Consider the following 15,420-nt stretch of genomic DNA (forward strand, 5'->3'; position numbering starts at 1 on the left):
AAATGGTAAGTGCAAAGGCTCAGAGGCAGTGATATAAATTAGGTTATTCTTAATGATGAGGCTGGGGCATGGTGGGAGGGAGAATGGTACAAAATGAGATCAGAGATAGAGGCAGGGACCAGATCACATGGGGCCTTGTAGAACATGGTAACGGGCACGGATCACTTTTTTGTGAGTGCAATGAGAAGCAAGTATAATTTCTAATAGGGATACAGTAACTTAAAAAAAAGGCACGTTAGCACAAAGAATTCTATCATCCAGCTTTGCTTTGCAGAGAATGGGCTTTGAGCAAGGCCACTTTTTCCACGACTCCGAGCCTCCTGGCATTCTACGTCAATGAGTCCCACAGCACAGGCCACACGATGCACTTCCAGTTGTGCAGGAGCGGATGTCCAAGTGCGAAGCAGCAATGTTACCTAGAGAACTACTGAAGAGTTCAGGCCAGTGTGCTCTACACTAGTTTTCATCTCTCACAGAAAAACCAGTCTTGTTAATTTAGTTTCAATTCATGAATTCACGTTGAAACAAAAAGTGGTATTACCTCTTCAGATCTGGTTTCAAACTGACTGGCTGTCACATCAATTCTCAAAAACCCAGCCGGTGTGCCTCAGTGGTTGAGCATCGACCCATGAACCAGGAGGTCACAGTTTGATTCCCAGTCAGGGCACATGCCCAGGTTGCAGGCTCAATCCCCAGTAGGGGCGTGCAGGAGGCAGCTGATCAATGACTCTCATCATTGATACTTCTATCTCTCCCTCTCCCTTCCTCTCTCTGAAATCAATAAAAACATATTTTAAAATAAAAAGCAAACAAAAAAACCGCAAAGATTTGTCACCACTAAGTTACTCAAAGAGAATGTTTCACAAATAATTTCAGATTTTCAAAGAATTTCCAGAGAATACGCATAGCCTCCTAAGGGAAACATATGGAAGGGCTCAATGTCCATGTTAACATATAGGTCCTACTCTCATATATTCAAATTGACCTTAGACATGCATATCTTCTATTTTCATCGGACTTGGCTTACTTTACTTGAAATCATGAAAAACTTCCCTAAAGCAAGCTCTTCTGCCTGTATTATCTCTCCCTGCTAGCAATGCCATCTGGCTGAAAGCCAAGGTTCAAATACTGAAGTATGCCGAAGTGCATACTTAATTAAGTACGAGTTAATATTATTATACATATCAATAAAAATAAACATCTTCTATACTTTTCTAAAGAAAAACAAGAAACAAAAAACCCAAGATGTGTCTTTTAAAAAGAGAGCTCTGGACAGATTGTTCATCTTCTTTAAAAAAAAAAAAAAAGTAAAAACAGATTTTAAAAAAGTATTATTTGACAGAGAAAGAAAATAGAAGTTTTGATCTTTAATTAGTTTGCAGTATACACTCATCTTTCTGTAATCTGTAATGACATTTCTCCATGTAAACATTCAGAAAAAGAGGAATGCTATGCCATGTCTTATGAACTATAAATTTGAGTTCTGATTACTAAACTTTATTATCACTTTTATACATTAATTATGAACAATTGTTTTACTTCATTTAACAATGGCTCTTGAATAACAAAATAAGTTATCAGCAAATTCAACCATAAATTAAAAAATAAAGTAAAAAACACCTGTTGAAGTTTCATAAATGCAAGCACGGTAATATTTTTCATATGTCCTGGTTACAGTTTCTATGTTCTTTGTGTAAGGTAACATAAAGATTATTCCCTTCCATTGTTGCAAGTCCACAAAATTTATGAAAAGGCTTCACTATGCTTTTTTCCAGCTTAATTAACTTGCGCTTCAGTTGAACACAACAGACAATAACTGGTGTTATTAGTGAGATGTGGTAAAAGAAAAGGTCATGACCGCTCAGCAGATCATGTAAACCTAAAACATACCCTAGACTTTCTAGTCTCGACCTGCAGTTCTCATTATTAAATACTTTAGAAAGAACTATTCGAGGTGACTTCATGAGCAGGCTGAATTTTGTCACTTTGCTACTTTACTAGTCACAAACGCATATATTTTTGCCTTTAAGATGAAACAATACTATTCATTTCCAATGAGACCAGGTGAAAGGGAAAAACAAAAATGCAGTCATAGATATTTTTAAGTTGCGCTATATTATTTTAACTATTTAATTAAAAAGTTTCATTACCAGGTCAGTGCACCATTTCTTATTTTGTATTTTTTATCTTCGCCCGAGGCTATGAGACAGAAACATGGACTGGGGGTTGAACTTGCAACCATTTGTGTGTACGGGACAGTGCTCCAACCAATCGAGCCACCTGGCCAGGGCAAGCGCACTATTTCTTGCTTAAAAATGTAATGCCTTTGAAAGCAGATTAAAAAAAATTTAAAAAATAAGCCAGAGGTAAAAATGAAAAGACTTAAACGCTTGACAAACAGAAACAGAACACTTTCCAATCAGTGACTATTAACGGAACCCTCACTTTACACGGGAGGTTTAACCACCATTTAGCAATTCTTCAAACAGGCACTTGATAGAGTATTTTTCAGCTATTATCCTCAATATTGGGGCATCACATACACAAAAAAATATGGCTTTATTACAAAGGATTCAAGATGGCAACTACTTAGAATCCACTGCCAATGAGGATTATAACAAATCCAGTGAGTATTTTGTTTTTCAATTATTCATAGAAAATTTAATCCTGATTAAGTATCCTTGGGCAGGAATTCATGGTTAGTTGATGACTGAAACCAACATTTATGTGAAATGCTTCTGTTAATTTAATCTGTGTATATGGCTTAATTATGATTGGGGCTTCAATGTAAGAGAAATAAATTATATAAGGATTAAAATTTTAGTGCCTTATCACACAGTACTTTTTCCTTCTTTCTTTTTAAACATGTAGACCTGCTTGTCCCTTCACCTAAATGCTCAGACTTTAAAACTCTTTGTCCTTAAAACGCATGTAATGTATCTGATTTTATTTTTCATAAATTATCTGTCAAAAATCTTTTGCTAATTAAGCTAAAACCTGAATTAGAGCCAAAGTGATAGAAGGGAGAAAAACTCCATCTACAAATAAACAAAAGCTTATTCATTTAACTATGAATATACTTTATATTTATTTTCTGAAGTAATTCATTTTCAATTCGTTTAAACTCCAATATAAAATGCATTTTCCTTAAAGCATAAAAAAGCAGTTTTTAATCAGTGTACTACACTGATTTTGTAACTGGACTTAGTTCAGATATGTATAAACAAGTAATCATTCAACTGATTACTTTTTATAAGACTAACAAACCTGAGTTAACTATCGACATCAGATGAGGCATTTTAAGTGGTGACTCTCTTACTGAAATTTCATATAATTCTTTTCCATCTTCATTTCCACATGGAAATTGTATAAATCACCTTATAACAACACTCTTCAAAGTTTATTAAGTATTTTTCAAAACATTTCATTTATTACCTTTTTTAGTTTTGGTACTGCTTAAATGCAGTTGTATAAATAACATGCTCTGCTTTCTATGTTCAATTTTTCATACCAAAAGTATGAAAAAAAAGTCAGTGTCTTTGGATCCTTATTGCACTCTGTTCAATTCACTTTTCCTTTAAAGAAAATCAAGTATCAGAAGTGAGGCCGACTTTTGTGTCCAGAGGATATGGTCAGTGGCAGAGTTACTGAGGAAAGTGAAGACACCTCCCAGTACAGACTGTGGGACAGAAAGAGTCTGTAGAGAACCACCATGGAAACAGACTGGCAAAGGATAACACCTATTGTAATGACCTGGAAAGAAGAGGAAGAGAATGCTTTTACTGCATACGGAACAGAGAAAGGAAATTCACCTTACCACAAACCTACATGTACTTTATATACATACATACGGGATAGGGCAAAAGTAGGTTTACAGTTGTTCACCTGGGAAATAATACAATAATTGATAAGTAATAAGAATAAGCCGTGTGCTTTGTGTCCTCCTACTTTTGCCCCACCCTGTATATATACACAACTATCCTCCAGATTTACCATGGGTACACCTTATCGAATACATTTTCAACTGTGACTGATGTTCAGAACTGTAATTGTTCAAAGGTAAAATTCCTTTAACAGTTTAGACACCAAAATAAGACACAAAAGAATAATTTGCTACGCCATTCTCTCCTTACGGTGCACGCATTACAGAAAGTAATGAGAAAAGCCAGGTTCCTGGCTAATCCAGTAATAGGAATAAACATGCTCCTGAATCTTGAAGAGTACTCTCAAAGTCCTTTCAAAATCCTCCAGTCACTTCTCTACCTCTGTAGACTACCGTCCTATCTATTTACCCTTTCTAAATACCCCAGGCTCAATTATGAGTTCAAGCACATACTCCACCGCTTGTGAAGGGCTCCTGGCAGAACTCCACACTGAAACGATGGGGCTGTTCGCCTAACAAGGTAGGTGTCAACGCAATGAAAATGTGGCATACCTGAAAGTGGCACCAGTCTGCAGCCTGTTAAAGCAGCAAGACTGGTTTTTATAGATCTATTTTGATTTTTACTATTACATAGCAAAACATTTGTCATTTTTTTCCTTAACAAAGATGTGTTATGAATTCTCTAATTTACAAATGGCATTATGAAATAGGCTAAAATATGAATAACAAAGCTATTTTCCATCATTTTGCTTATCAACTAAACTTAAAATTTTGTCTTTTATATTTAAACTTCTAAATTACATGCTCCCCAGTTCGATATTTTGTTTGAAAGTTTCATTTGGAAGAACTCAGGAGCCTCTGAAAGGAAAAGCAGGCCCCATGAAGACGACCACAAACTGTTCTGACCACGCATATTACTCACCTTATCTCTTTGGTAGTCATTAAACATCAAGGATATGACTGCAAGAACTGGGTGGCACAAAAACCACAAGACACAGCCCTGAAACAAATGAAAAATAAGTCCAGTAAGTGCAGCTACATCTTTATTTTCAGAATGTAAAATATAAAACACAGGAGGCATATTTAAAAGGTCTTGATTGATCTCAACTGGACTTTAGAGGACTTGCAATAAAAATGTAGAAATAAATTTGCTGTTGCTATGACATTAATATTTTGTTTCTAATCAAATGGGTATTTTCTAGAGTATCTAAAATCTTAAATCTTTCACATGTGCACATTTTTATATACTGCAAATATATTAAGTAACAAATCATTAATTGAGAAAACCAAGGTACAGATGTGTAATATTTCTGTAAAAAAATAAGAACATACATTCGTATTTGTGTGTGTGTATACACACACACACACACACACACACACACAAAGAAATTCTGAAAGAATACACAAGAAAGTGTTAGTGGTTACCTGTTTGAGGGTTGTCAGTACAGAACAGAGTGGAACTGGGCAAGTAAGAATGGGAAACTTTTTAACATTATACTTTTCAAAGATCTCTTTTCTATTTTCCCTAAAACCAGGGAAACATATTCTTTTCCAAAATTAAATATGAAATAAAGTAATAAGTTAAAAAATAGTAGCTATTGAGATGCTTAGTATATTGAAGATAAGGAAAAAAATAATGTAGAAAAATGTGTTTAGTATGATACTATTTATATAAAAATGGAGGGAAATACATAGGAATGCATTATTAAAAATTCTCTGGAAGGATAAATTAAAACAGCAGTGATTATAGGAGGAGGTGATAACCAAGTCAATGAAAGAGAGGTAAGAAACATGTTTTGCTACTCTTTAAATACTTTTGAATGTTTGAACCCATTCAAAAAGTTAAATTATAACATAAAAATAATTTTTTTAAGTTCAAGGAAAAAGTTTGATACTATTTTAAACATAACTCAAGCCCTTGCTGGTGTGGCTCAGTGGTTAGAGTGTAGGCCCACAGACTGAAGTGTTCTGGGTTCAACTGCAGCCGAGGGCACATACTTCGGTTGCAAGCTCAATCCCCGGCCCTGGTTGGGGTGCGTGCAGGAGGCAACCAATTGATGTTCCTCCCTCCCTCCCTCCCTCCCTCCGCCCCTCTTTCTCTCTCCCCTCTTCCACTCTCTCTGAAAAGCAATGGAAAAAAATCCTCAGGTGAGGGTTAAAAAATAAACATAACTCAAAAGAAGAAATTTAGTTTCTCAACACCTTAAATATATATCCACTTTTCAAACAATAAGCACTGCTATCCCTATAAAAAATTTGAAAGTGAAATGGCCTTTTCTTGACTATTTGTTACTCAGAAGCCTGAAAGGGTTTCTAGGGCTGCAGCAGCAGCTTAAAGATGCTCTACACTAGGAATAAAGGAGGAACTTGGCCGTTCTTCCACCACTGCTCCGACTCCTGAGGCCCTGTGGAGCGGGATGGGCTGCTTTTTAAAGTTGCCAAGATTAAGAAATACGGAGTCTCTCGATAGGACAGAAAAACATAACCTAGGGAGGGAGGCTTGCAGTGTTACTGCCCCAACCTCTCTCCTGATCTTTTATTAAATGGGTATAGAAAAAAAATCAAATTTGCTTTTAGATTTCACTGCCATACGAAGGACAGAGAAGGGGGAATAAAGTGAACATCTGATATGGAGGCAGTGAAATGGCTAAAACATAACATGTACTCAGCCTCCTGGTTTTGTCTGCTTATGCTGACAGGTCCTCAGAGTCCGTTTTAAACACTACACAATTCTGACAAACAGTATCTAGCAAGTCAATTAACAACTGTTTTTTCCCCTTGAGGAATGTAAACTGTTTTCGAATTTAAAATTTTTTAAAAATTTTGATACTACAGAAAAATGTAAAATCTCTATTGGTAAAGAAATCATGAACCAGATAAAAATGAACTGCCAAAAATTACAAGGAAACCACTGTTCTACGGGTTCTGTAAAATGAGGATACTATCACCCACATCTCATAGGTTGTGGAGATTAAATGAGCTGAAGAGCATAAAGGGCTTACAGTAGTGCCTGGCACGTAATAAAAGTTTAATAAATGTTGACATGTGGTTGCCTATATACTTCCTAAAAAGGCAGAACAAAGCTGGTAATCAGAAGAAACCATTTTTTAACCAAACCCATACTTTGGCAAACGTGGTGTAGAACTCCCTTTTCAGTGTGCTTCTCTCCACTGTGACGATCTGGTAGAGCCCACAGCCTAATGACAGTGCTAGGCAAATTCTTAAAATGACTAGGAGGATCCCTGCTAAGTTGTTGTGTGAATAGTAGCTGTGAGGACTGGTCTCTTCGAACTGTTCCCAAAGTAGCAAAATACTCTGCAAAACAAACAATACATTTAGAGAAAAAAAAGCATACCTTGTCTGAGTTGTTGTTGAGTAACAGGGCCATGTCTAATGCATTCTTCACAAATGCTCACATATAATTTAGGGTAGTGTCAAAATCTCAATTCTTAATGTGTATTTGTCCATGATAATCAATTTAAATTACAATGAAATAATAAAAAATAAATATTTAAAAAGCTATTAATTGAGAAATGAGAATTTAACCTGATATTAATACTACTCTCCACAAATCCTGAATGAAAAACATTAAGTTGGTAGAATCTTGCCCTTATTTTAGTCACTTCTAATTCAGTTCTTTCTCATTAGTCCTCCCTTCCCGGCATTATCTCCTTTCTAAATATTACTATCTGTGATATAGTCTCTTTCTAAAATCAATCATGTAGTGCCCCAGCCAGTTCGGCTCAGTGTTTAGAGTGTTGGCCCTCGGACTGAAGGGCCCTGGGTTTAATTCCAGCCAAGGGCATGTACATCGATTATAGGCTCGATCCTTGGCGCAGGTCAGGGCAGAGCCCAGTCAGGGAGCATGTAGGAGGCAACCAATAGATGTCTCTCTCTCACATTGATGTTCCCCTCTCTTTCTCTCCCCACCTTTCCTCCCTTCCACTCTCTCTGAAAAGCAATGGAAAAATATCCTTGGGTTAGGATTTAAAAAAATCAGAAAACCCCCAAAACCCTTAGATTATAATGTCCTTTACAGAGCCCAGTTGTATATTTCATATTCATCTACAGCCAATGATGGTTACAAACTCAGTACAAATTTTTATGTTTGTAGCATTCCAATCTGGGTTTTTATAAATCCATTGCATATAGGCATATGGAGATCCTAGAATAATGTCTGTACCATTGCTATAGACAGAAAAAAAGGCATAGAGGACCTTTCTAAAAGACCAAATTTGTTTTTGTAATTGTTTTCAAAACCAAGATCCCATTCTTTTTTTATTCTACATTTTGCTTTTTAACTGATCTCAGATATTCATTTGAATTATTTCATGTATAAAGTAGAACTGGACCTGCCCAGCCAGGCATGGCTCAATAGTTGATGAGCATCGACCTAGGATCCAGGAGATCGGGATTTGATTCCCAGTCAGGGCACATGCCCCGGTTGCGGGCTGCAGCCAATCAATGACTCTCTCTCTGAAATCAATAAAGACATATTTTTTAAAAAAAACAAAAAAGTAGAACTGGACCTAAAGATCCTTGCCAATGAATGAATCTCAAATTCACCGATTCACTCCTTTAATGTTGAGTACTTACTATGTGTTAGAAAATATGAAAGAAGCTATTAAGTAAAAAATAAGAATCTAACCTAATATTAAACATATTGCACTTGAATAAGCTGATAGGAGGCTCAAATTCAGGTAAACTACAATTAAATTTGGCACTAAGATGATTAAAAGGTTATCTGATCTATCACTCTTTAAATTCATACTTTAAAATGACACAAAGTACTTATGGGTTCTGGGTTTCAATTTTGAAATGAGAGACATTAAATTTGCACTTCTGACTATTGAAAAGTAGAACACTGGATGTCAATACTCACCTGTGTTATGACAATGAACACAGCAATGCCAGTGGATGCAGGAGTAGAATCCCACTGAAGAGGTCTGCTTTGAGACTTCTTCATTCTGACTATTGTCCAGCCCATGCATAGACTCAGAAGTAGGTATAACATTTGAATTTGGGAAGCGATGTCAAAAACTAATCAGGAAATGAAAACCAAAGTCAACCAAGCTTTCATAATACAAACAATATACTCCTTTTGAGTTGAGAATATAATTAGTTTTTAACCACAAAAAGATAGGCATTTTCAAAGAGAACTGACAAAACTCAATAATAAGAATTATTCATCTGTAACAATTCTAAAGAAGTAAAATTCTGCCATTAAATTTGTAAACATTTATGAGAATAGTTAAAACAATGGCAGTGCTCCTATTTTAACATATATACATATATATAAATACCCATAACACATAAAACTTTCAATCTCTTTGTTTCCCATTTTTCTTAGCTTCTCTAAGTATATAATCCTGTTTATATCTCACCGATTATTAGAAGAAACAAATTTTAAATATAATTTCTGACATGTAAAGAATACTGCTGCCTTCATTTCTCAGTTGCTAATTTTTTTTGATGGCTGAACTACAATGTGAAGAATATTTTCTAAAATTATTAATAAGAAATAGAATGACAATAAAACGCATAGCTGTAGTAACATCCAATTATGTTTACTTTAGTGTCAGAGTCCCAACGACAAATGAAATACTCCATGCATTAGTGTGATGTGCCACCAGGTGGCCATCACTTACACTGCAGGGGAAGCCTGCTGCTTTAAAAATGATGCAACAGAACCTCCTGCATCCAGCTCAGTGCTACAAGAAAACAATAACAATCTATAAATACTTCAAGTACCATGCACATTTACTTTAGAAAAATAGTATTTATTGATTTTCAAAAGATTATCACTTTCTCATCACAGTGTATTTTAATCTGGATTTTAGAATAAACGTGATCACAATTTAACAAAATAAAACTTTTTCAAATTGCCATCCATAACTTTGAGGTCTATAACTTTTACTTCTTTTACATAAAGATATTCTTGGAGAAACAAACAAAACTAGCTATAGTTTAACACTTATATTTAATAGTTACAAGCCAAAAAACTATTAGTATAGTTTTTCATATCTATTTTGACATATTTCCCCCCTACTCTGCCATTCAAATTAAAAATGGATACTCTACATTTATGCTTATATATTTGTAATAATGAATTCTGATAACAAACTGTCACTACATTTGAATGCTATAAAATCTCATGGCCCTTCAGATCAAGCACAATTTTCTTTCATCATAAATTTTAAATGTAATGCCAATTATTTTTATTAAACATTTCACAAATACATGTTCATTTACTTAAAGAAGTTATAGTCATAGAAATATTCCTACTTAAGTTGCTAATTTGCAAAAACAAATATCTGGGGGAAAAAACACCTGATTTTTGGTTCCTTTCTTTATATACTAAGTAATGCACATATTGATATAATACTATAACTTTGAGGATAGTTAGCTAAAATACACAGATCACACAAAAATCCCATTCTGTGGGATTTGATTAAAAATCTTGAAATTTTAATCATTTAACTAACCAAGCTTGTCAGAACAACCAAAATGAAAATTGATTTACTGCAATTTTAGTAAAAAGATTTTTACTTTTTACAGTGAAGATGCCAGACAGACTAATATACTGTTTTGTATACAGCAGACACAAACATTTTCAAAAGTTCTTGAGTTTTGTAATAGCTTTACCATTGATGGGTTTCTATGTGTTTTGTCACTTTGGGTCTCAATTTCTTCATCTAAAATGCGTAAGCTAAATTATTTCTAAGATCTATCCAGCTTTAAAATATTCTATGATTCTATTAAACATTCTGAGTCATCTAAGAGAAAAGACTGGAAGAAACCAGGGCTCTAGATAATGTTAAAAAAAGAGAAGCAACTCTTGTTCCTGTCCAAGAGGGGAACAGTATGCATTCTCTTGACAAGAAAAATGAAAGGTTCTAGAAGTTTTAGAATCTTAAAATAGGAAGCAAGATCAGGAGAAGTGGGTCTGAGATGATTACCATTAAAGATACCCTATAAAAGAGTGATGAGACTTAAAGAGAAATATGGAAGTAAAAGGAAAAGTGAATTCTAGAATGGTTTCATACTCAGAATCTGCCTTTTTTTTTTTTTAGAGCAAATCATAACTAGTTTTCCAGGACTGAGAAAGGCATATGACCTGATGTATGAAGTTCTCTTTAAAAAGTCATGATTATAGAAACTTCTAAATACTCTTTCCCATCATGTTTAACTGAAAAATTACTTCAAAAGAGTTCCTCTCAAAAATAAAAAACCAAAAAACCAAAAGCTGTGAGGTGAGCTCAGTACTCTATGGCTCTGGGTCAGAGTAGAGGAAAAAGAGAAAAAAAAAAGGTTAAAGATAGAAAAAAAAACCTTCAGCTTGGGGTCAGAAAACTTGGGTCAGCGTCTTGGCTCTACCACTCAATAGCTGACTGACATCTGGAAATATGCCTCATGCCACTGAGCTGATTCTTTTTAAAATATACATACATAACTTTATTGATTTCAGAGAGAAAAAGGGAGAGGGAAAGAGAGATAAAAACATTAATGATGAGAGTCACTGATGGGCTGCCTCCTGCACACCCCCTATTGGGGATCGAGCCCACAACCTGGGCATGTGCCCTGACAGGGGATCGAATGCTGAGCCACCCCAGCCAGGCTGAGCTCTGATTCCTTATCTGCAAAACAGGGATAAGCAAACCTATAGTTCACTGAGGTTTTATTGAGGCTAAAAATGGAAGAAGGCATATAAATATGCTCTAAAAACAATGAAGAGCTACACGTTACCTATTATTAAAGGAAACTAAATAGGATATATGAGAACTAAAGCCATAGCCCTGTTTTCAGTCATGCTAAATTCTAACCAACCCTGAATAGAGAAATTGTATTAGGACAGAAATAATTTACAAAAAAGAAAAACAAACAAGAAGCAGATAGCAAATTTACATGTTTTAAAAAAGGCTCAGAAAGATACTCACATTCTGCCAAACTTCCCATAAAAGGAACCCCTACTCCATCTTTGGAGTACCTGAGGAATTGAAGAGGAGAGTATCAGTGTTAATTACAAATGTGAAAAAATTGTTTATAATCAAATCAAGCAAAATTTTGGTGGACTAATTAGGATTAATTAGACGTAATGATGAACACAGTTTTAGTGGTTGTGAGTTACCTGGAGAAATGAATGTAATTAGCTAAAGCTGAACCAGCTTGTAACAGCAATGCAGTTGTCAGAACCTTTAAAATCATGTGCATGGGTCCTCCTTTATTAATAGCCTGCCACAATGATTGAGCATAAATGCAAGCAATCACAAAGTACACTAGGACTAGGAGGAAAAAGAACTCATGTAACCCTGTGAAGAGAAGAAAGGAGTTTGCTTCAGTAAAACAAGCCAGTTATAGTGTTGGGTTGCTTTCAAATCTTCCTGTAAATATACTTCTAGAACTTGTTTTTTAACTGAAGTTATAGCATTCACTTTTATAAGAGAGAGAGGGGAAAAAAAGAAAATCATTGAAATTTACAAATTTCATACTTTTGGACAGTTTTAACTATAAGGCAGATTAAACTAAACTGGTTAAAGTCATCCTATTAAAAAACATAGTGGTCAAGGAATAAGCCCAAAGACTACCTATAAGATCATAGTTTTGTTCAAAAACAGTGAATTAAAACAGTGATTTCAGCATTGTTAGATATACTTTTTACCCCCAAAGTGGACTTCTTCTGTAAGACACTTAGAAACATTTACTCAGTCAACATTAGTAAAATATACCTTGACAACGGGTCTCAAAGTGTGATCCCTGGGCCAGTAGCAGTAGCATTACTAGAAAATTTGTTAGAAATGAAAATTCCTGAGCCTCGCCCCAGATCTACTGAATCAAACATTCTGGGCACAGGTCCCAGTAATCTGTTTTAATAAACCCTTCAGGTGATTATGATTGCAGCTAAAGTGTAAGAAACACGCTCTGGAATTACCATCACCTTAAATTTCCATTTGGACAAAGCTTCAAAATGCCTGTCATGACCAGAGACCCCTTCTGAAGTAAACTGTCTTCAGCTCTTGTCAAAGAGGAAATCCTACGGTGACCATGTGACTCCACTCCACAGTTAACTCGAACTATAACACCTGACTAAATGGCTACTAACCCAAAGACTAGCCACTGGCCAAAAACAGAATAACCTGGTTCTCAAAAATAAGTTAGGCTAATCATATTCTCTTGGGAAATCAAACCACAAAATATGGAAAGGATTAGGCAACAGAAATTGAAGTTAAAGGGGCTGATATTGGGATAGGTCAAAGGAGTCAACCCAGGCCATGATAAAATAAAAATTTTGAGTCAGGGCAAGTGCCCGGGTTGCGGGCTCGATCCTCAGTCAAGGGCACACAGGAGGCAGCCGATCAATGACCATTCTCTCATCATTGATGTTTCTATCTCTCGCTCTCCCTTCCTTGCTCTGAAATCAATAAAGACCTATATAAATAAATAAATAAATAAATAAATAAATAAATAAATAAATAAATAAATAAATAAAAATTTTGAGTACACTGAAATTTTGAATGAGCAAAGGGAGCTGGTTGGTAAAGACAAGAACAAAGTAAATGTGCAGATTTCATATTAAAAATGGTGACAGTCATTAAGTGGCCTCTAGCTTCTACTAGTAGCCTTTCAGTAAAGTCTTCCTGCATCCTCATGATAAATCCCCCCCCACCCTTTTTCTGCACTACCTGGAGTATTTTGACTGTGTCTTCACTTTTCAGAAACTTCAGAAAGTTTTTATAATAAACCAGAAGGCTAACTTTGAGTTTAATAGCTTATACTTAGTTGGTCACACCTAAAGCTAGCCTTTAATATTAGAGCTTTTATATTCTATCTAAATAACACTAGACTACAGTGACAGTGGATATGAACAGAGCTGTCTCGACTGACTTTGTGGATAAACAGTCTAAATTGCAATCACTTCTATTCCAATTGTGAATACTGAACCTGCTCCGATTCTCATGTGGTAAACTCTAACCAAGAGACAGAGGAGGGAATATTTCCATTAAATGGAAAATGATTTTAGAAAAGCAATCCAGATACTAATAGTAGAAAAAAGAGTCAATAAACAGTTCAGTCTCAATTATGGTTTTGACATGGTTAGGAGGAAAAAGAGAGAGAGAGATAAGAAGTATTTCAACCACTGGGTGTCTCTCCTGCTCTATGTACATAGATGTCGATAGTCCAGGTGAAAAGGCATGTTTAATCTTTAGGAAGAAAAGATCAAACAACAGAAAAGGTATGTTTTCTTATAAAATTCCTTACATAGAAAAAGTATTCCAGCTTTAAAAATAATGGGACAATAAACCTGGGATTGTTATAGCAATGGAACAAGACGGGAAATATGCTGAATATATTATGTCAGTAAAATTCTTTTTGCTAGCTTGTGCTTTAAATCCTGGTTTTTATCTTTCCTTCTTAGTATAAAGAATTAAACATGGCATTCTATTTAAAGTTTTATTTATTTATAATTCTTTAAAGAATATCCATTACAAGGTAAAGATTTTAGACTCCATTAGGTTACAAATCCACCATGAAAAGAAAATCCTCAGATGATTTACTAAGTAATCAGAATAGTATAGGAGAGGGAGGAACTTCTGAAAATAAGACATGTCACCAGCAAAAAAGTGTTTTAAGGTTATTTAATGTTAAGTACATCTTTCAGAAAAAGCTATCATTTATAACTAACAAATTATTTCACTGAGGTAATATATTAAATACCTTGAACTAGGTCATTTGTCCTATATTTAGTTCATTGAATTTTGCATAAATTATTTTTACCATGACCCTGTCCACAAGACACTTTAAAGATAAACAACAGGTTCTGCATGCAGTACTCTTTTAAATAAATCGCCTCTAGAAAAAGTCTTTTTCTCTCTTCAGCTATCAATTTACTTTTGTTCTATCACCATCCTTCACAAGAAAGCAATCTATGTCCACTTTGAAATTAAAATCTAATTTTAAAACAGATGGATACTAGGTATTAAATTTTACCTATACAAAAAAAAGAAGAAAAATGCTCTTAAATGAGCATGAAACAAGTGCCAAACTCTTATGTTACTAGGAAATATACAGATTTTAAGGCAAGCTTAATGGGAAGAAGCACTGGCAAAATTCAGTAGTAAGAAAACTTACAGGACAGCTTCAAAAAATTCAGCTCCAGCTAAATGAGAGATGGGAGAAAAAAGGGTAAGAGAAGGGGTGTCACTGGGTCACAGGCAGCACCTGGAACACTCTTGCCTACCCAAGATGCTTGCCATCTCGGAGCCCCAATGTCCATCACCCTCAAATGTTTCAAGATATATCCTAATTAGTCTAACCAATCAGAGAAACTCCAATTCTCTTGCCAATAAGAGGTAAGCCTAACCCTTTACTTTGACACTATGGTATACTCCTATTTTCTTTCTGACTACTTCACTTACATTTCTCTCATGATGTTGTATAGCACGGGCACATGACCCAGTTCTGGCCAATGAAATGTGATGTGGGAGCCTCAGGGAAAGGTTTTCTTGCTTTCAAAAAAGTTACTGAATTTTGCCATCAAT

General features: G+C 35.1%; 1 protein-coding gene across 1 annotated transcript in view; it reads right to left on the reverse strand.

The window, feature by feature from the left end:
• Positions 1–1,461: 1,461 nt before the first annotated feature.
• GPR180 (G protein-coupled receptor 180) overlaps positions 1,462–15,420 on the reverse strand; it is a 28,494-nt gene continuing 14,535 nt past the window's right edge. Inside the window, exons 4-9 of the mRNA XM_016224150.2 lie at positions 12,012–12,192; positions 11,821–11,870; positions 8,766–8,923; positions 7,007–7,198; positions 4,806–4,883; positions 1,462–3,753 (exon numbers count right to left, since the gene is read on the reverse strand). Coding sequence (XP_016079636.2) covers positions 3,595–3,753; positions 4,806–4,883; positions 7,007–7,198; positions 8,766–8,923; positions 11,821–11,870; positions 12,012–12,192 — 818 coding nt within the window. The 3' untranslated portion in view covers positions 1,462–3,594. The remainder of the gene's footprint in view (positions 3,754–4,805; positions 4,884–7,006; positions 7,199–8,765; positions 8,924–11,820; positions 11,871–12,011; positions 12,193–15,420) is intronic.

This window comes from Miniopterus natalensis, chromosome 2 (assembly GCF_054644295.1).
Source record: "Miniopterus natalensis isolate mMinNat1 chromosome 2, mMinNat1.hap1, whole genome shotgun sequence".
NCBI lineage: Eukaryota > Metazoa > Chordata > Mammalia > Chiroptera > Miniopteridae > Miniopterus > Miniopterus natalensis.